The following is a 23,939-nucleotide window of genomic DNA, read 5'->3' on the forward strand; positions in this document are numbered from 1 at the left end:
CAAACTGTCTTGACGAGAATGACACGGCCAATTATTGACAAATTATTCCTTCATAGAATGACAGTAAGACAAGGAGAAGAGTGTGAGGGGGGAGCTATTGCCTTGATGAGTGGAACCCACCCAACTCCCCCTTACAGGCCTGAGGAGACAGGCTCTATCTATCAGATTCTATTAAGAGCTCGGCACTTTGTCGAACAAAGCTGCCCGCGCCCCGCCACGCATTAACTGCTATTATACGCTCATGAACTTTGTCACAATCACAATGGTTCCCCCCATTCTTCCTTTTGCACATTTTGTGTCTCCCATTGTGCGCTTAAGAAGTGAAGAACCACATCGCTTGCCTTCTTGTGTCTGTGTGAGAGTGGAAGATTGGATTTAGAAGATGATGATGTATACACAAACCTTCATTCCTTCTGGGAAACTTCCAATGCAACCACAGTCTTATATGAGTAAGTAACATCTGGAGTGTGAAAGTGCCCCCACCATAATTGTCAAACCAACACTTGTTTCTTTAAGTGGACACCACGTTCAAATAAACAAGTCCTGTACATCCAATTGCATCATACAGCATGAGTGTAAAAGATATGGCTCACTAATCCTCAGACAACTAACTACCCAATGTTTTATCAGCCGCTTGTACAGCTTGCTTTGTGCACTGGCTCTCTTATCACCTGCATCCCAATCAGGGGACTTTGAGGCCTGACAGCGATGGCTGCTGGATAGAAGCTCTCTGTGTGTTCATAGGTGGACAGCAGAGGCAGCTAACCCCTGAGCATCAGAGAGGAGCCATGAGGCTACATTTACATCCATGGCTCAGTTATTTTCAGAAGAAATTCAAAATATTGGGAAAAATAAGTGTTACAAAAAAAAAACATGAATATTCAGGTACCGGAAAAACATTGTCAGTGTTTGGCTCCCCTGCAATATCAAAGGAAAGAAACTAAATAAATCTAAGCTTGCCTTTTTGTTTCAAGAACATGAATTCATGCTACCTAGTGTATCTTTCTTTGTCAATAAAAGGCTTTTTAGTTAGGATAAACATCATAATTGACACAGAAATCTGATTTTCAAAAGGTGAGTAAATAGAAGAAATGGTGGCCTGTTCCAGGAACAGAGAAACAGAAGGAAAGGATAGACCTGGTGTGTGTGCTTGAAAAAGGAAAAAACACCCACCGGGGTCTGACCCCTTAACCCACGCCTGATGCCAAGAAGACCTCTTTTTCATCTCTCACTGACCATCCCATCGCCGCCCTCCTCTTCTTGCCTTTTCTCTTATTTCCACCTCCACACACCCCTCCCTGTCGCTTTGCCAGGTCCACATAGTTGGTAACGAGGGTGTAGTTTCTTAACATTCATCATCGCTGAACTCTGAAACTTTATCAGCTCCGGAGAGCGGCGCCACAGCCCCGGCCATGGCTTTCTCAGCTCTCAGATAGGGCCGATAACACGCTGATAGATTACAGCAGATTGTTTTACTCCAGGGGACACTACTGCTGCTGCTAATACTAATACACAGACAAGAAGACTCACTGGGGAGGGAATGGGAGGTGGAGGGACAGGGGAAATTACAGACAATGTCTCCCTCTCTCTCTGTTAGAATTAACTAATACAATCTCAGCAAATGAGAAATATAAGCTAATACAATTCCTTCACATAAACATTACATTAATGGTTTATCATTCGGTCCTTTATTTAATGTATTCTTCCTACAGTATTCTCTCATTTCAGTTATTCAGATTTGTATACCTTTTCCACAGGTCTACTCCATCATGATAAAAAAAAGGAGCCATTATTGTATGAAATCCCTCTAAAATATCAAGCCCTGCTCAAAGAAAGTGAGCAATGATGTCTGGACTGAAAGCATCACTATGAAAGCCCACGAGGAGGCATTATGCAACTGTTTAACTTATTCAAAGTTTAACATTTGGGGAAAACATGTTTACCACCTTAGAGTCGGATTTAAAAAATACAGAATTATACCATGACACCTGGAAAACAGGTGGTAACCATTAACTATTGAGTCCAAAGCCGTCTCATTTGCACACTTAAACACATGTGTAGACTACTTGTAAAATAAATGTTTTCCATGTGAGAGGTTATGCTCGATCAGACTGAACAGTTACTGGAGTCTGGTTACGTTACCAGGAGAGAGACGCCGTTGTCCATAAACAAGAGAGACGTGTTTCTTGTGGCAGAAAAACATGAATATCACTAGATATTATGCAACAACCCCTTGATCTGTACATCACTTTGATGCGCTCACTTGCTGGTTATCTTTGCGAAATTTGTATTTCTCAAAAAAGAACCAATAGATGAATAGATAAATAAAATCTGCAGTAGTTGCAGTTGGTAAAACCAAGCACCAGATTTTAATTTGCCGCAATTATTAAAGGAGCAATCCATCATCTTTGGAAATACTGTTATTGCCAGGAAATAATTCAGCACGTTAACTTCTTCCAAAACCAAGAGTCATGTCAAGGTGTTTTATGAAGCTCCCCTTTAACTCAGAACAAATGGGACACATCTTCTAGGATCTCCATGCGTCCTGTCATTTGGTCTGGTAACTGAGGTTCCACAATGAACAGTTAAGAAAAGTCTGGAATTCATTTTTCATTTTGGAAGAAATAGAGGTTTCTCTCCAAATGTATATAACAATGTTTCCGTGAGAGAGTACACACACACACACACACACACACACACACACACACACACACACACACACACACACACACACACACACACACACACACACACACACACACACACACACACACACACACACACACACACACACACACACACACACACACACACACACACACACACACACATATAGAGCTATTGTATTAAGCGCAATTAGGGATTCAGATGTAAAGTGAGGTCAAGCTGGTGACCTGCCTGTCTTCATGTCTTCTCTTGTGTCGGCATCAGAATTCTCTGTACCAATCACAGCAGCCAATCACAGCAGCCCATTCCTGCCACCGTTGTCGACGGCGAAGTTGGGGCTGTCATTGTGGAAACCCCAACCTGTCCGCTGCTGGTTTGCCTCTCTATTAGCGACAGATTGAGGACTGAGCTTATCTATGGCCAGCAGAATGTGTATGTGTGTGCGTGTGTGTGTGCGTGCATGCCTGCATGCGTGCGTGTGTGTGTGGAGACAGAGGCTGTGCATGTAATGAATTGGTGTCAGGGAGGGCATAAAGAGTTAAATGAGGTCTAATCTGCTAATAGCAAGCAACGGAAAGAATTATCAACGCACAGCTTGCCCACCATGCAAAAACCTTTACACACAAGGGAAAAAACACAAACATCATTATAAAAAATACTCGCAGAGTGAAAAAAAAAGGCTATTGTGTATTGGTCTTCATTTTAGCATCAACATCCTATCAGCCAACCGACATGAATAATCTGCACAGTAATTTCTTTCTTTCTTCCCTTTTTGTTCTTGGCATTTTGGTGCAGCAAGATAAGGGCTAAAAAACAGCAGAAGGCTTGCAGAGTGAAAAAAGACAGATAGATAACATTGATATCAACTCCTACACAACACCGTCATTTTCTTATCTGGGCTTTTTATCAGAGTTTCATGTTTTTTTTCTTCTATTTTCTCTCTTTTTTTTCATTCCTTTTTCCTAGGCCTGTTCTTTGTGGACACAGGACAAAACAGGAGCACTGCCCTCAGAAATGTGGAATTGACCGTACTGCAGATTTTCTTCACCTTCATGCTGTTTAAGGTATACAACGAGACAGCAGGAGCATGCACTCTGTAAAAGAGATACCACACACACACACACACACACACACACACACACACACACACACACACACACACACACACACACACACACACACACACACACACACACACACACACACACACACACACACACACACACACACAGTCCAGGCCGCACTGCAGCCATATTTCTGAGAAGAGGAAAAGTATTTCACATACAGACTTATCATTGCTCTGTGTCTGTAATCTATCAAGGTCACAGTGTGGCCTGGACAAACAGCATGTAGTTCCGTCCCAGCGCTCCCTGTGGAGAACACAACATCTCTCTGAATCACTGGAGGGGCGCCACACTACGAGCTGATCAGACATCAATGTAGTAAGGAGAAACGGACAAACACTGATGATGAATGGATTAGTAAACCTTTGAGTGGACTTTAATCTGTGTTGCAGGTTTCTGTCTCTGGTGTTTCCAGATGAAGATGGAATCAATTGGAATCGTTTTGTTGATTTCTTGTGCCTTTTTGTAGTGTTAGAAATAAAACAAATTAGGCACAATATAATTGGATAATGAGCAGAATAAAAGATTTCAGGATGTGTTGGAGTGTGCTGGTGTTTGTCCTCATTGAGACAAAATACAGGACGATTTCTAAACAAAATGACTTCTTTCACCCATATCATTGTCTGATATGTTTTTACATTGGAAAGCAGATACTGTTAGTAGATTAGTGGCAGCTGTAGTTCAGGGGCGCTGTTTGACAATCCATACAATATTGCAGGGGACAAAAACAGCTCTGTACACTCAGGGAAAAGCTTATTTGCTTTGTTGCAAAAACGTAGATGAGTGGTTCTGGACTGCATGAAGCAGCCAGCAGGTGAATACCGTTTCTTTAAGAGAAAACTGCTAGCCTGGTGCATTATTGCTGGAATGTTGCCAGGCAACCAACTAAGATTCCAGGAAAGGAGTATGCATGGTCAAGCAAACAATGTGCTCTTCTTAAACTGTGTTATTGTACACATAAAAAAACTGATATAACAATAATTTTTAGAACTTCTGGTACCAAGATTGTTTTATGCTTCCCCTGCTTTCAGTCATTATGCTCCTGCCACCAGAGTGCTATTAACCCCTCTCTAAGTCTCTGCAAGGCAGACAATAAGCACATTTTCCAGAATGTGGAAATACTGTTAATAACATCCCTGAAAGAAATCCACTCTTTTTACATCTAATCCAAAAATTACAAAAATCACTTAGTATAACCAGTGTATAATGACTAATGAACGTGTGTATTATTGCCCATGGTGTCAGGGTGTCCTTATGGTTAAAACATGGAACATTAAGCTGAAATAGCCCCAGTTTAATTCGACCCATGGACCTTTCTTTCATGTGACGCCTTCCCCTACTCCCCCTGTTTTCCTTTGTTTGCCTTTCTCTCTACTGAATATCTAATAAAGACAAAATATGATGTCTGATACTGTTCAAGATATTTTCTTTAAACTGTGTAAGAAACATGTTGCTGAATCCATTGTGCAATTGAGGTCAGAGGTCATGGACAGGCAGTACTCAGCAGATAGCCTGCAGTGGACACTTCAGCAGAGCGGGACGCACAAGTGTCTTCACACAATGTCTGACTGGACTTTTAATACCACATTGACATTTACTACTATTTACTAGCTTCATTAAATCCTTGGACTACCAGGAGTCCCCTGTGGGTTTAGTTTCAGAATCACACATCAGCACCTTGTTAGGGTTAGGGTAGGGTCCAGTCAAGTCATGGCTTTATGGTCTACATGATGGAAACCCAATCAGAATCTTGCAATTGCATTTGATCTCTTTTAATGCAGTTGAAACGTACATCCAACAACTTGAATGTAAGTCAATCTTCGGACAGACAGCAGACACCGTCACCATCTCCATCCTGATGGTGCTGATAGGGAATAGTGTAGGATAGTGAGGAGGACAGAAGTGCAGTTGGACAGACACAGAGCTGGAGAGCTAAAGATAAGAGAGAGGAGGGAGATATGGGAGGAGGGTAAAAAGCAAATGGGTTAGAGGATTTGGATGCAGGGAGCATATCCATCAGGGATCTCTCCTTGTATCAAACTGGAGCAATCGGTGATAAAAAAAAGTCTACCTGGAAATGGCTGTAGCTGCAGTGGGAGTTTACTGGGCTGCAAATGGGCCTGTCTGCCCCCACTCTCTCTATCAATCCATCTCTATCCCTCCCCTGCTTCTGTAGCCACTCTTGTTGCCTTTATAATGACTCAAAAAGCCAGTAATACAAGTGTTCTTTATAATCAGGGTAGTATTGATGACCCTTCTGGAAGGGTGTTTGTGCCCGCGCGGTTTTAACACATCAACACTGCCGACAGGATCTGTAAATGTATAATACACTGCACATTTCAATGCATTCATTCCAATCTTGTGACCACTACAGAATCTCGGAATCCCCCCACCCTTCCCTCTCCACTTCATCTCCCTTCTCCTCCAAAAAAAACTCAACAAAAGAAAAAGAAATGAAAAGAGGAGAGGGTTTTTCTTACTTCTGCTGGGCCGCACCCTTTTCTAGATAGAGAGAGGGGAAGAAGAAGAAGAAGAAGAAGAAGAAGAAGAAGAAGAAGAAGAAGAAGAAGAAGAAGAAGAAGAAGAAGAAGAAGAAGAAGAAGAAGAAGAAGAAGAAGAAGAAGAAGAAAAACACAATTTATCTGTGTATTATCAAGAAAGGCAGACACTTTAATCAGTCAGCTATGAAGTCAGTATTTCCATTCTTATCTGTCGCAGGAGTGGAAATGGAGAGGAGATAGCGTTCTGGGAGCCCATCGGTGGGCAGGAATGATAATGGGGGGTGGGGGGGTTGAGGGGGTGAGGGAAGGAGGGAGGGGGGCAAGGCTAGGCTATTGGACCGCTGTGTCAGCGCTATCTGCACCCATTATCAACAGCCTTATCGGCCCTACCATCAGCCTCGCTGTAATGGGGCCAGTTCAACTTTCCACATTATCATACCGCCAAGACCTGCTGCGCCAGGGCTAGGGGTCTGGCTGCAGACAGAAAAAGAGAGGAGGAGGGGGCAGATAGATAGAATGAAAGAAGAACTGAAGGTGGAGGGGTAGAGCTTGAAAAAGTATTGAAGGGGCGAGAGAGAGGAGATTATTTAAAGACAGGAGAAGAAAGGATAAATTGATGGAAAGGCAGGAAGTGGTCATAGAAGGGAAAAACTGAAGAAACATTACAGCTATATTATTTAATCTGATATCGCACAGACATTGTGGTTATGTTCAGGAGGAGAGTTTACGGTGTGACTTCCTGTCACTCCAGGCTGTTAAGTTATATTTGATGCACACACCCATCATAAATGATCTGACAGCAGGGACTCATTAATCAGGAAGATAACATACAGTTAGTTGAATAGTTCATTAAAGCCAGAAAAGATCAAGTGCCTCAATTTGTTTGGAGTTTAAAGAGATTGATATGGCTTTTTATTACTGATTTAAATAATGAGTAAAATGTTGTAGCAAATACAATGAGTATGTTTGTATTTGGTCATGCAAACATTTAATCCTTCATATTAAATGGATCTGGATATTATTAATGTGAGATTGCATATGTTACATAAACAGTATTTGTATGTAATATGTATGAAATAATTATTCTTCACATCACAGCAGAGGTTCACATCAGGGGCTCCCACCTTGTTTGGCGTGACCACAGTTTTAACAATTAACTCAGTTATCAAGCAGATACATAATCCAAAACTACTTTGACACTCGATAATGATACTTTTCTGCGTTGTATGTCACTGTAAACGGGTGATAATTGGGTTTTGGGCATTAGATCAAAACAATAAATTGAATTATGACGACTAGGAGGACATTGTGAAAATTGAATGTACACTTACATAATTTCCTCACATTAGTTGCACCCTATGTGTGCTTCTTAAATGCCAAGGTGTCTCCATGAGACCTCCTGTTTCATTACATATTGGAGTTGTATAAGTAAGCCTTTTTTTAACAGAGGGATAACTAAATCATGTATATATCAGAAATGCTGCATCATCCTGCAACCATAGTGGCTGGGAACCATGGCGTCCTGTTGTCTGATGTTCCACAAACAAGTCCTTACTGTTTCAAAGACTAGCTAAGCCTTCATGGGCTTAGTGACTATTTGTCACATTAAAAATAAAGACAGTATAGTATACACAAGCACAGTGCTGAAAACTGAGCTATAATTAAGATAGTATTGAAATTTTCAGCCCTCAGAGCTCCGACATGACAACACTGTCACTATCAGGGGGGGATTCCTCTGTCAACATTTTTTTTTTATTGTAACTGATTTATATTAAATGTCCCAAATATTACTTTTTCCACCTATGGCACATGCCACATAGTCTATGAGTGTACCGGAGGGCCAGACACACAAACTTCTCGCCCCACTACAAACGCGCACACACGCGCGCGCACTCACACTCACACTCACACTCACACACACACACACACACACACACACACACACACACACACACACACACACACACACACACACACACACACACCGCGCACAGCCAGTTGATTGGCAGTTCACTTATCAGTCGGGGAGCCAGAGCTCCACGGTTTACACAAGCACAAAGCAATCCACAGGCCCGGATCACTGCTACACTACTGGCTCACATGACTCATAATGTACACACTGAGACGTGAGAGAAAGAGATACTGAGACAGAAAGAGAGAGAGAGAGAGAGAGAGAGAGAGAGAGAGAGAGAGAGAGAGAAGAGAGAGAGAGAGAGAGAAAGAGATACTGAGACAGAAAGAGAGAGAGAGAGAGAGAGAGAGAGAGAGAGAGAGAGAAAGAGGAGAGAAAGAGAGCTCAGCAACACAGCTCTGACCAGCCTCTCATTTCAAAATGTAATCAGGGACAAAACTACATATCAATGGAAAACAACACATTTATGAGTTTTATCATCCTCTGTTGGCAGCCAGAGGGAACTGCAACAACAAGGTGCCCTGAAAAACGTGTCGAAAGTTACATTTTCACAAACCAGAGGAGACCCCCAGTGACCCCCCCGAAGATTAACGATGTGTGTGTGTGTGTGTGTGTGTGTTTTGTGTGTGTGTGTGTGTATTAAAAGACAGCAAGAGGTGCCGCTGGTCTAGACCCCCTGTGCTAAGGTGGCTCCCAGGAGGCTCCTGCTCCATCTCCTCTTTCTACTAGCATTGTCTCGGACACTGAGTCGCCCTTATCGCCTCCCATTTTTCCTCTTTCCTCTACTTCCTCTTTCACTCATTGTCCCCTTCTCTTCATATCTTCTCTTGTTTACTGTACATATGGCGGCTGTCATTTGGTTTATTTCTCTCCTCTTCTACTACTATTTTTTTCTCCGCTCTCATACATCTACTGTGGAATTGCTACATTTTGTCATGAAAATATTGATATTCAAAATTGAGAGGAACAAAACATAACTTTAATGCGTATGTGGGTTATGAAACATAATGTGTATGTGGGTTATAAAACCTCCATTTAGGACCATTCCATCCTGCCACTTCAATGAAGACAGAAAAATGATGCAAACAGTAAACAGATCCAGGGTTTCTACTGGCAGACTGCTCTGGCAGCAGGTGCACAGAAGGTCAAAGGTTAGTGCGGAAGAATGTGTCTGTATTAAGCAATTTATGATATGTCCAGACACCATCTGTTCAGGTTGCTGTGACCTTTGACACTTGGACTCTTGACTGTTAATATTATTAATATTGGTGGTCTGGTAATTCAAGTTTAGCAGACATTGTCCATTAGTGAGGGTGGAGAATGTCTGTGTGTGTGTGTGTGTGTGTGTGTGTGTGTGTGTGTGTGTGTGTGTGTGTGTGTATGTGTGTGTGCAGGTGTGCGTGTGTGTGTGTGTGTGTGTGTGTGTGTGTGCGTGCGTGCGTGCGTGCGTGCGTGCGTGCGTGCGTGCGTGTGTGTGTGTGTGCGTGTGTGCGTGTGTGTGTGTGTGTGTGTGTGTGTGTGGGCTGTAAAAGCAGGTCAGGCAATGGTGTTTGCTCAGGTTGCCTTAACACCCTGGAACAGAGCGCTCAGCACAGTAGGAGCAAATGGCCTGTCTTATCACTGCCTCTGGGGGGGGCTTGTCATAACACTGCCTGTCTCTCTCTCTAACACACACACACACCGATATATATTCAGTCACACACTGAACACACTGTTCTTTGAGTGTCCAGAGTCCTCCTGACCAGAGATCACAGCTGTGGCCTACCAGCAAGTGCACGCTGCTGCTCTAGCCCTACACCCTCTGACTGACCCTACTGACCTCCATTGGGTCTCCTATGATAAAGTCGGGTTCAAATTATTTGATTCCGCTGTTTTCGGCACACCCTAGCTTTCTCAAGTGTGTTTCATCATGATGATGGAAGCTTGCATTGTGTCCTCAGATCTGTGTTCTGGTGGATGGGACAGCGGCTGAAGCAGCAGGCTTGGATTCTTTGGTAACTCTAGTTAAACATCCAGCGTCTATGATAGGGAGCCCGTCAGCCGTGAGTTAAGCCCTCACAAAGCTTCCTGGGAAGAGCTGGCAGAGTGGTAATTACTGCTAGAGCAAACAGTTTGGACCTCGATTACGCTACTGTTGGCCGAGTTAATGTTTTCTCTCCTCCCTCATACAGAGTCCTCAGTGCCGAGGTCAAGGGTGACACCGTTTTACAACGGTGCTGAGTTGGGGAACCATAATTCACAACAAGGCCGACCCCTTGGTAAATAGCAGGAAAGGGTAATAACTCATCCACACACCAAACACAAACGGTGTTTCCTCTATAACCCTGCCAACTTCCCCCTTTGGTCTATCTTACCATGCACACACACTCTTTGTCGACGCTGCTCGGATAGCTACAGTGCAAACACACACTTTAATGAGAGCAAGCTTAAGCCTTAGACAAAAGCAAAGAAAACAGGCAAATCCACGAGATAAAAACACTTGAAAATGATTGAAAGAGTGCTGAAAAGAAGAGAATAATCCAAATTCAATCATGTTTAGGTATTGAAGCATTATGGAAAGTGGATTTTCAGCTTGAACCTTCAAAGATTCTTCTCACAGAAATCCTATCAGGACTGCCTAATACACACACTGAAAACTTGGTCATTTCTATGTTTTTGAAGTGTTACTGTGTTTTGTGCGGATACTATACTGCATGCAAATGTGTGTGTGACTGATTGCAGGCATATGCAACTCTCAAACCAAGCTATCTGATTGTGAGCATGAGAATCGCTCGCATCCAATCAGTCACCATCTAGCCAGTTTAAAATCTGTCAGTGGAATCAAGTGCGAGTCATCCTGCTGATGCTGTTACTCCCCCCCCCCCCCCCCTTCGTCTTACTGTACGCTCTTCAAGTTTTACACCTTCAACAGAAAATAATAGTAAAAACGAAAAAAAATCCATGTTGAGATAATAATCACTGAACACCAAAATTCCCCAACATGTCTATGCTATCTTACACATAATCTGGAATGAGTAATACGTGCTATTAATTTAAATTAAACTAATCAATGACAGTGCTTGTTAGGGAGGAGAGAGAGGAGGAGGGTAGTTTGAATAAGTGAGAAAAGATTGAGGGAGAAAAGAAATGCATTCACACCTATCATCTAATTATACAACAACATTAATCCCATTAGGGCTGGAACTGATTGCCAGGGTCCGGACCCCGGCTGCTCCTGCCTGGGCCTGTTTTTATTGCGGTGGAGCCTCGGCTCCTGCCTGCTCCTGCCTGATAACAACTCTAATCACACTTGGCGATCGCTATCTGCACTGAAGATCAGGCCCCGCGGCTTATCAAAAGTTCACATCAAGCTAAAAGCAGAACAAAGAGGGCGAAAAAAACACAAGGGAAAACCACCAAGGCATTGCATGACTCTTCTGTGTGTGTGTGTGTGTGTGTGTGTGTGTGTGTGTGTGTGTGTGTGTGTGTGTGTGTGTGTGTGTGTGTGTGTGTGTGTGTGTGTGTGTGTGTGTGTGTGTGTGTGTGTGTGTGTGTGTGTGTGGTGTGTGTGTGTGTGTGTGTGTGTGTGTGTGTGTGTGTGTGTGTGTGTGTGTGTGTGTGTGTGTGTGTGTGTGTGTGTGTGTTTGGAATTTAGACATGTTTGTGTGTTTTTTCCACTTTAGCTCACAAAGAATGAATTAATCTCTCAATTGTGCGTCCATATAACAATCACATGACCTCGCAACAACACAGTTACTCGTTTCTTTCAGCTGCAGTGCACTCAACCGGTACCAGAAATCCTTTAAGATATCTAAACAAACCTTTTTTAAGCCATAAAGAAATGTTTCATATGTTTTTAAAAGAAACGGGAGGAAGTGGAAAGGAGGAGGAGGAGGTCAGCCTCTGCAGGCGTTCTGGTTTGCTTTAAGCCTGGGGGAGGGAGCATTTAATTCATGCTGACCTCTGAGCTCAAGCACTGAAGTCATAGGAACCAATCTTTGACACACACACACACACACACACACACACACACACACACACACACACACACACACACACACACACACACACACACACACACACACACACACACACACACACACACACACACACACACACACAGGGCCCAATCAGCAGTGTGGATCTGCAGAGTGTTATCTATCTACCATCAGCAGGCCTCCTTATCAGCCCCAAACATCTTTCACAAAGGGGCGGGGATCTGCCATTAAAACATACTACAAGACATTCATAGCAGCTATGTATTTCACACACTATTTCCACTCTTTCTCCGTTTGTTTTTCTTCCTCCTATCTACCTTACCTTCACAGCTCTTCTCCTCCCTTCTATCGCCACACGTTTAAGCAGCCCTCCCTCTGCATTTCTCATCTTTAAATTGTCAAGTTATCCAACCCCAGCAAATCGCAAACAAAACAAACAACCACAACGCAACAAGGCCAGGGAAATGGCATGCAACAGCCAGATGTAATTAAAATGTGCCCTCCATCTTCCATCTCTCCTTCCATCTGCCCAACCTCCCATCTCTCTCTCTCTCTCTCTCTCTCTCTCTCTCTCTCTCTCTCTCTCTCTCTCTCTCTCTCTCTCTCTCTCTCTCTCTCTCTTTTGCTTTGCAATATCAGCAGCAGCAATCGCCCCGAAGTTTTATCACGTCTCCCATCTCAACTGCCAAAATATAAGCCCAGGGATCCAGCCTCAGTGGGCTGCCTGCCTGCCTCCTATCTCCCCATCAAGGAGAGAAACCTTATCAGGCTGAAAGATCACCAACCGTTGGGGAGGATGACGCACAAAGAGACACAGACAAATATCTATCTGCTACACAAACACCGCTTCTCTTCTTCAACTATGGGCCCGCAGAAAGCCCTGGACCTAATCCATGGCTGCTGGGGGGGAAAATGAAAAAGATAACCACATTATGTTGTCTTAATTTCTTTGTTGTTGTTGTTGTTGTTGTCAATTGACGTTTTCCCTGGTGGTTTAAAAAAAAGAAGGTATTTAAAATCATAGATTTCATCGATTCCCCAAACTGCATCAGTAAAGTGCATAATGTACAGGCATGGTCATTTGTTTGCCTTTATGATGTACTGGAGGTTCCATTGTTGGCCCATACTGCAGGAATCACCTGGCCTACCAATTTTCCCCAAAAAAATCAAGGTAAAGTGATAACAAGGAATTGAATTCTCATTACCTTTAATTTGTGATACATTTGTTAAATGTTTCATTTGCAGTGCATCAGCTGCTTCACTGAGGGACATCAGCAGGTGCCTTCTGATTTATGGTAAGGATTATTGGTAATGTAAAGGCTGAAACTTCCTTCTGTGGGCTACATGAAGGGTCCCTTGGAGACTTCTGCATAGCAGTTTATGTTATTCTTATGAAGAGTCTGAGTATAACCTTTGCATTTTATTTCATCAACCAATCAGCTCACTTGACACACAGCACCACACAATAACTACCACCACTGGGCTATAGAAAGTAGTATGAATCATTTTGAGAGAGGAAGTTGGAAGTACATTACTGTTATAATGGAAGTCAACCTGCTAACACTGACCTGACTGCAACAAGTGACAGCATGCAGCATGCTGAAAACAACATGGTGGACTCACGGCATTGATAGTAATACCAGTGGTTATAGTGGTAGCACCAGCAGCCCCTTCCCTTTGCTGAACCCCCAAACACCCCAGCCAAACAAAGTCCTTATCACTCCTCACTCTTTCCTATCAAAATGTCTGCCAAATCACAAGAGAGTCACGGGGCTGAGAGCCTGGCTGGCCTCAACAGCAGCCGGGGCCTGGTGCATAGGGAGGCATAGTGGACCAAAAGCCCTGATAAAGACGGCCATAACACCCCTGAGACACACACATGTCTCTCTCTCTCTCTCTCTCTCTCTCTCTCTCTCTCTCTCTTTCTCTCTTTCTCTCTCTCTCTCAGACACGCCAAGTCTAGCCTGAGTTTATCAGCCTCAGGGTCTGGGATACATCTCCAGGCCTCGCTGCTGGCTTACTGTAGGAGCCTGCTGCGTTCACAGCTGATATGCCTCTTCAGGGAAACATGTCAAAAAACAGGAAGTGAAAGACTATATAGACTACATGCAGTGGCACATCAGAGAACCTCATGGAGAGACAGCCTTCATGGCAGCCTGTCAGATATACTGGATCACAATAGCTGAGCCCACATGATAGGTAGAGGTAGACCCTGCACACATTTGGTTAAACTGAGTTGTGTCTTCTGTGATTTAACTTTCTTTGGCCCAGCATTAAAATATACAAAATGCAACATGCAGATAGCATTAGAACCAGAAAACAATGTGTTTTTACCCAAGTTATGTACTTAATTACTTAATACTTTAAGGGAAACATTGTAATTTTAACTCCAATACAATTATTTTAACATTTTAGTCACTTGCAAAACATAATGAACCAGTAAAATATATTATATTTTTATAGATGAATAGCTATTCAGCAGAATATAAAGTAATCAAAAGGACCCTCTTAAGTGCAACAAATACGTTATACATTAATTCATTAATAAATAAATACTCATTCATTCAATTGCAAAAGTATTCTGAAAGGGGGGTATAATAATAATAATAATAATAATAATAATAATAATAATAATAATAATAATAATAATAATAATAATAATAATAATTCTGCATAAACCGGTCTGATGGCCTCATAGTTGACCTTTTTTTAACATTATGTATATTTGGGTGCTACAAATGTTGTCCTTTTACTTGCATAACACTTTGAATGCAGGAATTTTAGGTAAACTTGTAGGAAAACTATTTCCACATAGTGGTATTTTTACTTTTACCTAAGTAAAAGTACTTGAGTACTTCCTCTACTGCCTCCTAGCTTACTGAGACAGTTCAGTATGCAGGTTTCACAGTAACTTGGGGGCGTCTCAGTGACAGGATGCAATGCTCCTTGCTCCCTTTACATGGCTCAAAAGTGAGGGTTGCATTAGATTATAAAAAATGCATGCCTTTATCTAATATCATGTCTGGGAAAAACTACACCTACTGCCACCAGAGCCTACCTATAAACATTTTATATAACTGTGTATTTGTGTAAGGTGATGACATATAGCCTGCAAATGTTGCTTTTGGACAACATGTTTTCCGGGAAAACAGTGACACAATCACTGATGACTAGATTTGATTATTTGTTCAATGTGATAACTTACCAAACACTGCTGATGTCAATTTTCCTTTCCAGCTGTAGCTTCCAAACAGATACAACTATTTATTTAAAGTTTAATCTCCAGTGTGACACTAGATTTAGACTGAGACTCCCCATAAACTGAAAATACAACATGCCTAGGTTAATCACAACATCATTAATATACTGTTATATCAACTGTGAACCTCAGTCACAAGCCAAAGAGCTTCAGACATCTTATGAACAGGAAGAACCAAGCACGGAGAGCAGCGGGACCAAAGGCCTTCCCAGCGCCCCTGAGATGCATTATTGAGTTAAAGGGATGGATGAAAAAAAGATCCAATTGTAAGCAGCTATCAGTAGAGATCTGCAGGCTGCCTATCTGACGGCCCATCTCTGGAAGGAGAAGTGAAAAGCCAGGGGGAAAATGCGACGGCGGCCCGGCGCAGCCTCAGACAGAAAACAAATAAAAAAAATCCAATTTTAATCTTAATCTGGGCTCACATCGGATCGCTGCGTAATCTCTGTTCACATCAGCTTTTCAGAGAACACTGACGTTTCCACAACAGAATTAAACAGGAAGCGACGGCTACAGTTTCAGCTGCCAATGGACAAAGCATTCTTAACAGGGTAATAAATAAAAGCTGTTTTTATATTCTAGCGCAGTCTAGATAGCACTGCTACCAAAGTGGTACTTACATGAGTTTGAATAACAGTCTGAGTAAAAGGTGACTGCTACGTCTCTAGCCTATTCTGAGGAATCGCTGTATAAACTCGATTGAACTGGGCTACTAAACAGCTTTATTTGCTGATATAATCAAAGGCAAAACAGTGTGCTCTGTGGATCTAGGTTGTGTTTCAGGGGATATTTACCCATAAAAACAGTGTCATAAAACTACTGTGGAGACAGCCAGGTGAACACGCAGAGTTTTACACTACTTATTAACTTTGTAATGACCGCACAGTCCAATCGAAGCGCCGCACATAACACACGGGTTCTTCACAGGGAGCGCGTGGCTCACCACACACTACAACTGCACACAACAAAAGGACAACGTTAAGAAAAAGAGCTGTTTTATCCTCACGCTTTATCTGTCGGGGTTTGCTCTGCTTTCTCCGGGACATAGTGGCTCTTCCCTCTGACGGCAGACGGAGCGGCGGAGCGGCGCAGCGGCGCTGCGGTTCTTCGGTCTGCTGCCTCTTCTCTTCCCCGCCGTTTACTACTGCGACGCGGCGCTCCGCATGACCCGCCTGCACTTTGATATCTTCTGCCACGGCAGTTAACGTGGGGCTACCTGTGGCTCAGTCCGCGTACTTGTCACTGTCCTCCTTCTGTTCTTCTCAAACGTGCCTTCACCTCACCGTTCTATCCGTTTTCCTGCTCACGTTATTCCTTCACCAGGCGCTGGACACCGACGCAACCCGTCACCAGTCACAGGTGACTGTCTTCAGGAAATATTACTGGTATTAATAACAATAGTTATATGGAGGTCAGCGGAGTGACTGCTATTGTTTCTGTGAAGTTTCCTCTCGCAGGTCCGCCCCCTGTCCGCCTGTACTGTCACTGAAGCGGGAGTCACTTTCTGTGGAGCTCGAGCGCTACAGTCCACTCCGCTTACTACAGAGGAGCAGACGCCTGGGGCGCGCCCATTACGTCTGACGTATTATTCGCACTCATCTTCTATTGGTTCAAACGTACCCATGTAAAACAGGCACTTTTTTAATTTAATGAATTAAAAGTATCTAAATAAATGAAATACTTACTCATACTGAAAATGTATGGTAGGTTAACAAATACATGCATATTGCAAATTTCCCCGCTAAAGGATTTCTGATTCTGATAATCAGTGGATGAATCGTTATGTATATTTATCGTTATTTACATTCTACATTCAGAAATCAGGGACCTATAAGTCACACACTATTTTCCAAACATGTTGTGGTTTTTTTCATAAACAGCAGTGTGAGCTGGCAGCATACTGCACTGGCGCCACCTAGAGGCCATCTTTCACATGTCAGTACCTCAGAGCAGAATGATGAAGGCGCATCACAAGCTCGATGTTCTGTAGAGCTAGTGAGGGCTGTTGCACAGAGCAATCATGCCAGCAGCTTTGAGATTACAAACACTGTGAGAACATTTACCTTGAAAAGCTGCATCCTACTTTTTTTGGCATTCTACTGTACCTTTACATGTATGGAGATGCATCTCCATACATGTATATATATATATATATATATATATATATATATATATATATTTATACACATTCAATATAACATTCCTGCACTTTAATTCTTATCTGCATATTGAAGTTTGAATGCTTGTTGCTTGTATGTTGTCTTCTCCTGCATGTTGTACGTCTTGTCTGTTTTTTGTATTTTTGATGGCACCTTAAAAAAAGAAAGTAACTCTACTCATCTCGTTGTACCTTTATAATGACAATAAAGGATTCTATTCTATGTATAGTTTACTATCTGGCTTGTTCCTGCCCAGAATGACAGATTTGAAAAATAAAATAACTTTATAATGTTTTACATATGTTATTAACTGCTACTGTTCTTCGCCAACATAGAAAGAAAACTGTTGTTGCTGAAGGAATGCCATTTGGATATCCTAAGTAACTATAAACATTTCAGAGAGTTCCATGCTGCAGCAGGTCACTGGGGCATTCTACGTGCACGTCTTAAAGTAAGAAACATTTTCAGGTTTACTTGGTTCACACAACAGAATTAAAACTATACAGCTCTCTCAGCTGCTAACTTAAAGCTATGGTGGGTTGAATTGGAGAAGACAGCAAGGGTAAGTTGGATTCAAAGGTTAAAAACCATAAACTCAGCCCAATGCTGTCAAATATTGTAGCTAGCTACACTAGCTGCAAAAGCCACATAGTCTCAAAATTGGCAACAGTTGTCTTTGCACGTCTTTTTAGGCCTCCCTCCAAAGCCACAACCCTAAATGATCAATATTTGTATAGAATACAAACATGGCTGTTGCTACTACTTTTCATAAGCTAGCAGCTTGGCTAAACACTGGTGACATGCAGCCATGCACGCAGGTAGACAAGCATGTCTGCCCAAATGAACTGATGATCTAATTACAGCCCTGCAACAGCAGCTTTCTTTTTAGCAGGACTGAAGAACAATATTAACATCAACGCAAAAGACATTCTGCATTTGTCTGTGTACATAATTAGACCTGACTCTTATGCAAGCATCAGTGGAAATCAATCACTGCTACACTGATGATATCCCACTGTATGTGTCTATAAAGTCGGATGATCCTTTCCAATTGATAAGAGGCCTGCTTGTCTGATGTGAAAGACTGCGATAAATTAAAAAAAAACTGAGTTGTTGTCAATTGACACTGTTCTGCATAGACACCGTTTGAACAATCAGTAGTAACTTGGTGTTCCGTTCCCTCACCTACGTATACCCTGCAACATAGCCAATATCTTTTGTGTATCCATAGCTGATGCAGAGACACTAGTCTACACCTTTTCATAATTCAGACATAATTATTGTACCCCTCTGATACCCCTCTGATAACATCAGAGTGTTTGAGTACATTCAGGGTTCTTCTTTTATTATAATGCTACTTGTGTTTTTGTCAACAAAGGCCATCAAAGTGTCACAACCAATGAAGAATTGTCTCAGATAGGGAGAAATAATCATTATAAATTACATTATATTCTGCATGCTTTCAAGATGGGGAGCAAGCAACTACAAACAACAGCCACCAACAACAGCCTGCTCATGGTTCACCCTTTCAACAGCTGTTCAAATCACTCAAAAGACAAGAGCTGGATGAAAACAGTATAAACAAAGGGGAGAACCATTGACTGTAAAAATAAGGGAGAACACAAACAATTCACAGAAAAATGGCGGCAGACTTGAATAAAAAACATGGGATTGGAAGTTTGTGGGAGTGAAGTCAAAAGGCGTTCTGAAATAAGAAGCAATGTTATGCCTTTAGAAATGTGTTTGTTATTCTGCTATCATAGTTTAATGTGATCGGGTTATTTCTGTAACCATGGTAATATAGAAGCAGTGCATCCTGGGAGACAGGAAGTAAATTTGCCATGCCGCGATCAGATACAAGAGCACATCCAGTCATCAGTTCGTCAGTTAAATGCTATTCTTTCTCTCTCTTTGCTAAGGCAAAGTCTGTAAGTATTAATGCATGTTATAGCATTACGTCGTCATGTATTTTGAGTTTGCGAGTATATTCAAAAGGCTAAGACCAGTGTTCGAACTATGCCGAGATTTTCGGGGGGTCCCATTTTTCTCTCGGGGGGGGGGGGGGGGGGGGGGGGGGCGCTTAATCTTGCGCTTGACTCAGAGCGCGGATCTCGAAAACACAAGCCTACATACAGAATCATACGCGGACAGCACAGCTTTACGGCAATTACGCACACAGGCTCCACACCTCCACACACGCATCGCGTGTAAAGCTACTAGCCACCCATCGTATAGTGAATATTTGTCCGATTCTCAAAACCTGCATATTGAGGTCAGCAGCCGCCTCCTCAAGCAAGCGTGCATTCTTTGCGGACTGGTGGTACAGAGCATAGAGCTTGGAGATGAAAATGGGAGTGGTTACATCCAGCAACCTCCTTGAGTGAGTCATGGACAGCCAATTCAAGGCGGTGGGCGAGACAGTGGATTGACTGTATGTTGGGGAAATCGCGTTTCAGCCTCGCAATCAGCCCAGTGGTTTTACCGGTGAGGACTGCAGCACCATCTGTGGCGATGCTAATGAGGTTCCGGCCCAAAAACTCGTCATCTAACCCAGCTTGGCGCAAACTCTGTCTCAAACTATTGAAAATGGATTCTGCATTTGTGCCCTGTGTCAGCTCTGCAATGTCCAAAAATACATTGTCCACGTCTCCTTTCCCACTCACGTCACATCTTACATAAATAATGAGATAGGCACGTCCGTGCACTGTGCTCTCATCAATGGTTAGGCTGATTCTTGAATTCATTTCTTTTATGTTTGAAACTAACTTTCTTCTCATTTCCTGCGCAATATGACCAATCATTTCAGCACATGATTTGTCTGATTTGTGCACAGGACCCACTTTTGCCCCATTCAGCTCTTGCAATTTCATTATAGCAGGTAGCTTCTGATAGGCTAGCCTTTCCTTGGCCACCATATAGGCCGATCTAAAGGACAGTGCCGTTTCTTCTGTCGCTTTGGCATTAATCGCAGTAACTCTGTTGGGTAGAATGTCCTTTTGCTTGGTTTCTGTTATCTCGACTGCCCTTCTGTGCGCGTTGCTATCCCTATGTTTGTATATTTTTTTACGTAACCCGAATTGTGTCTGGCTACTTACATCCCCGTGTATCCATTCCTCAGACAGGTGTGTGCCACTTCCCATTTCCGATAAAAGGGTTTTTGTGTCCCGGCAGACAGAGCATCCCAACTTGCCATCCTTTGTATACAGCCAGGGGTTTCGAGACTTCCACTCTGTCCACTGCTGGCTCGTCCAGATGCTCGGGTGAGAGAGGGCCACGGACGTGGACTCACCGGCAGATAGCTCCACGCTGCCTGCTCGATCCTGCTGCATGCTGCATGCTGACCGTTGGTCCTGCTCATTAGGTCCTGCTGCACGCTGACCGTGGGTCCAGCGTTTCCAGTAATGCACGTGGTTGCGGACGCTTGTCCACTGTCATCTGCTGACTGAACAACATCTTGTTCCTCAGAACTTTTGCTTTTTTTAAAAAATCCAAAATGGGAAAGAGTGCCTTGCTGTCGTTTAGCCATTGCTAACGCTGACCACTTGCACTTACACATCTGACTGAAGACGGAATTATTAAAAAAACACTTTCTCAAACTTCGGCCACACCCACAACATACATTGTATCAAAATGCGCATGGGAAAGAGGCACAACCACACACAAACAGGCCTAGAATTCGTGAGAAATTATGGGGATGGACTGCAGTCGTTGTCATATCTGTTTATTTTATCTTTGATGTAAACACAACACTTCTGATATGCAAATAGTTCCCGTTACACACGATTTCAATATCAATAAAACACATTTTGCCAATATTTTAGAGACCCCCCAACATTTCCCAAATCGTGTTTTCGGGGGATCTCGTGTCAGTAGTTCGGACACTGGCTAAGACGCTAATTGTGTTGCTAGGCTAAGTTAGTGCTAAAGTTAGCTTTCTGCTTTACCGTTGCTTGCTATTTGGTTAGCTTGATCGTATCTCATTGTTCTGTGTTTACAGTTTCACAAGAATCCCAGTTAACTTCATGGAAACTAATCATCTGTGTCCTGGGGTTTTTGGGAGTGTTTAAACTGAATGGAAACATAGCCCATGACAGTGAAAAGACAGCAACACAGCTATCAAGAGATAAGCGACTAACAGTACAGCTTCTAGACAGCTTCTCAACAGCTTTCTTTTCCCGATATTGAAAACACAGTGAGTCACAATGTCACAACATAGCAATGGAGATAACCAGTCAGAGTGTGTGGGCTCAAGGAGCAGTTGCTCATCCGGTGTGTCATCCAAGTCAAGGATCAACATGGCCATCGCCATGGCAAAAGCTGAAGCTGCACAAGCTGGAGCAGCACATTCCAAAAGGGAAATTGAACTTAAAGTGGAGCAGGCACGTATTCAAGCCAGTCTTGACGCATTAAATGATGAAAAAGAAAAAGACGCTGCTATAGCAGAGGCAACTCTCGTAGCTTGTTTACAAGATATGGGCTTTGAGGTAAGCAGCGATGTTAACAGCCTGGTCCCTCAATCTGTCAATGACCAGCGCATCTCCGCCTTTGTGTCTGAACAAGCCAGCCTAGGCAGCAAGGGTTTGTCAGCCATGAGAGAGAATGACAAAGATATCCCTTCAACGCCCAACCCACGCAATGCGAGACAAACCCAAGCTGCTGCTTCTGCTGCCATTTGCCAATAAGATGGCTTGGTTATATTCAAGTGTAAGCCATGCCATCATGCCAGCAGTGAGCCGAAAGGAACAGCACCAGGACCTGAAACTGAAGCAGCTAAATGAAACTCAGCCCTCATCATTCAGTAACTATTTCCAATGCTTTCCTTCTGTGTCATGGCAACATTTCTTATGAGGTATTTATGTCAGAGCAATGGAAAGTTACTTCCAGTATCCCACATACATAGAGTGCTGCTGTGCTGACATGATCTCAACCAACAAGTAAAACTGAATGTAATCCATTCAAAATGGATCATAACTGCTGACACTTAGTAAGCATGATAAATCAGAATCAGAATACCTTTTAATAGTCCCACAGAGGGGAAATTTTCATTATTACAGCAGAAAGAGCCAGCTTAATAATACACCAAGGTACTAAAAAATATATATATACAAGAATCACACAATTTACAAAATACACAAAAATAAAAGTATAGCAGCCAGATATTTATTGCACAGTTATTAACACAACAGGAGGTGTTATAGTCAGTGTTGTTATATGTTTGGGGGTCTACCGGGTGCCATGATGGTTATAGAGTCTGACCGCTGCAGGAAGGAAAGACCTGCGGTATCTCTCCGTGAGACACCGCGGGTGCAGCAATCTGTCGCTGAAGGCGCTGCACAGTGCGGACAGGGTGTCCTGGAGGGGGTGGGACACATTGTCCAGCAGGGAGGACAGCTTGGATGCCATTCTCCTGTCTCCCACCACATCCCCAGTGTCCAGAGGACTCCCCAGGACAGAGCTGGCCTTCCTTATCAGTCTGTTCAGTCGCTTCCTGTCAGCTGCCGAGATGCTGCAGCCACAGCAGGCCACACCATAGAAGATGGCTGATGCCACCACAGTCATGAGTCAAGCTCTTAAAGAGTGCCCCCTGCACCCCAAAAGACCTCAGTCCCCTCCGCAGAAAGAGTCTGCTCTGTCCCTTCTTGTAGAGAGTGGCAGAGTTATTGGACCAGTCCAGTTTGTTGTTAAGATGAACACCCAGGTACTTATAGGATTTCACAATCTCTATGTCCACTCCCTGGATGTTCACTGGTGTGTGGGGGAGTGTCTGCGCCATCTGAAATCCACCACCAGCTCCTTGATCTTCCCTGAGTTGAGCTGGAGGTGGTTCCTCTTGCACCAGAGGGTGAAGTCCTGCGTTAGCTCCCTGTACTCCCTGACGACGGCGGAGTCATCGGAGAACTTCTGCAGGTGACAGGTCGGCGTGTTGTGGGTGAAGTCTGCAGTGTACAGGGTGAAGAGAAACGGTGCCAACACTGTCCCCTGAGGGCCCCCGTACTGCAGATGATGGTGTCTGATTGACGCTCCCTAGTACTCACGTACTGTGGACAGTTGGTGAGGTAGTCCAGGATCCAGGAGGTCAGGTAGTGATCTAATCCCGAGAGCTGCAGCTTGTCTCCCAGGAGCAGCGGCTGGATGGTGTTGAAGGCACTGGAGAAATCAAAGAACATGATCCTCACAGTGCCCCCAGCCTTCTCCAAGTGGGAGAGGGACCTCTGCAGCAGGTAGATGACAGCGTCATCCACCCCGATGTCAGGCTGGTAGGCAAACTGCAGCGGGTCCATTGATGGTCTCACAAGGGGCCGAAGGTGTCCAAGGACCAGCCTCTCCAGGGTCTTCATCA

The 23,939-nt window shown here is 43.4% G+C and overlaps 1 protein-coding gene across 1 annotated transcript in view; it reads right to left on the reverse strand.

Annotated features, from left to right (window-relative positions):
• zfpm1 (zinc finger protein, FOG family member 1) overlaps positions 1-16,988 on the reverse strand; it is an 81,089-nt gene extending 64,101 nt beyond the window's left edge. The window contains exon 1 of the mRNA XM_063911816.1: positions 16,447-16,988. Within this exon, the coding sequence (XP_063767886.1) occupies positions 16,447-16,486 (40 nt within the window). The 5' untranslated portion in view covers positions 16,487-16,988. The remainder of the gene's footprint in view (positions 1-16,446) is intronic.
• Positions 16,989-23,939: the final 6,951 nt, after the last annotated feature.

Source organism: Eleginops maclovinus, chromosome 2, assembly GCF_036324505.1.
Source record: "Eleginops maclovinus isolate JMC-PN-2008 ecotype Puerto Natales chromosome 2, JC_Emac_rtc_rv5, whole genome shotgun sequence".
In the NCBI taxonomy this organism is placed as follows: domain Eukaryota; kingdom Metazoa; phylum Chordata; class Actinopteri; order Perciformes; family Eleginopidae; genus Eleginops; species Eleginops maclovinus.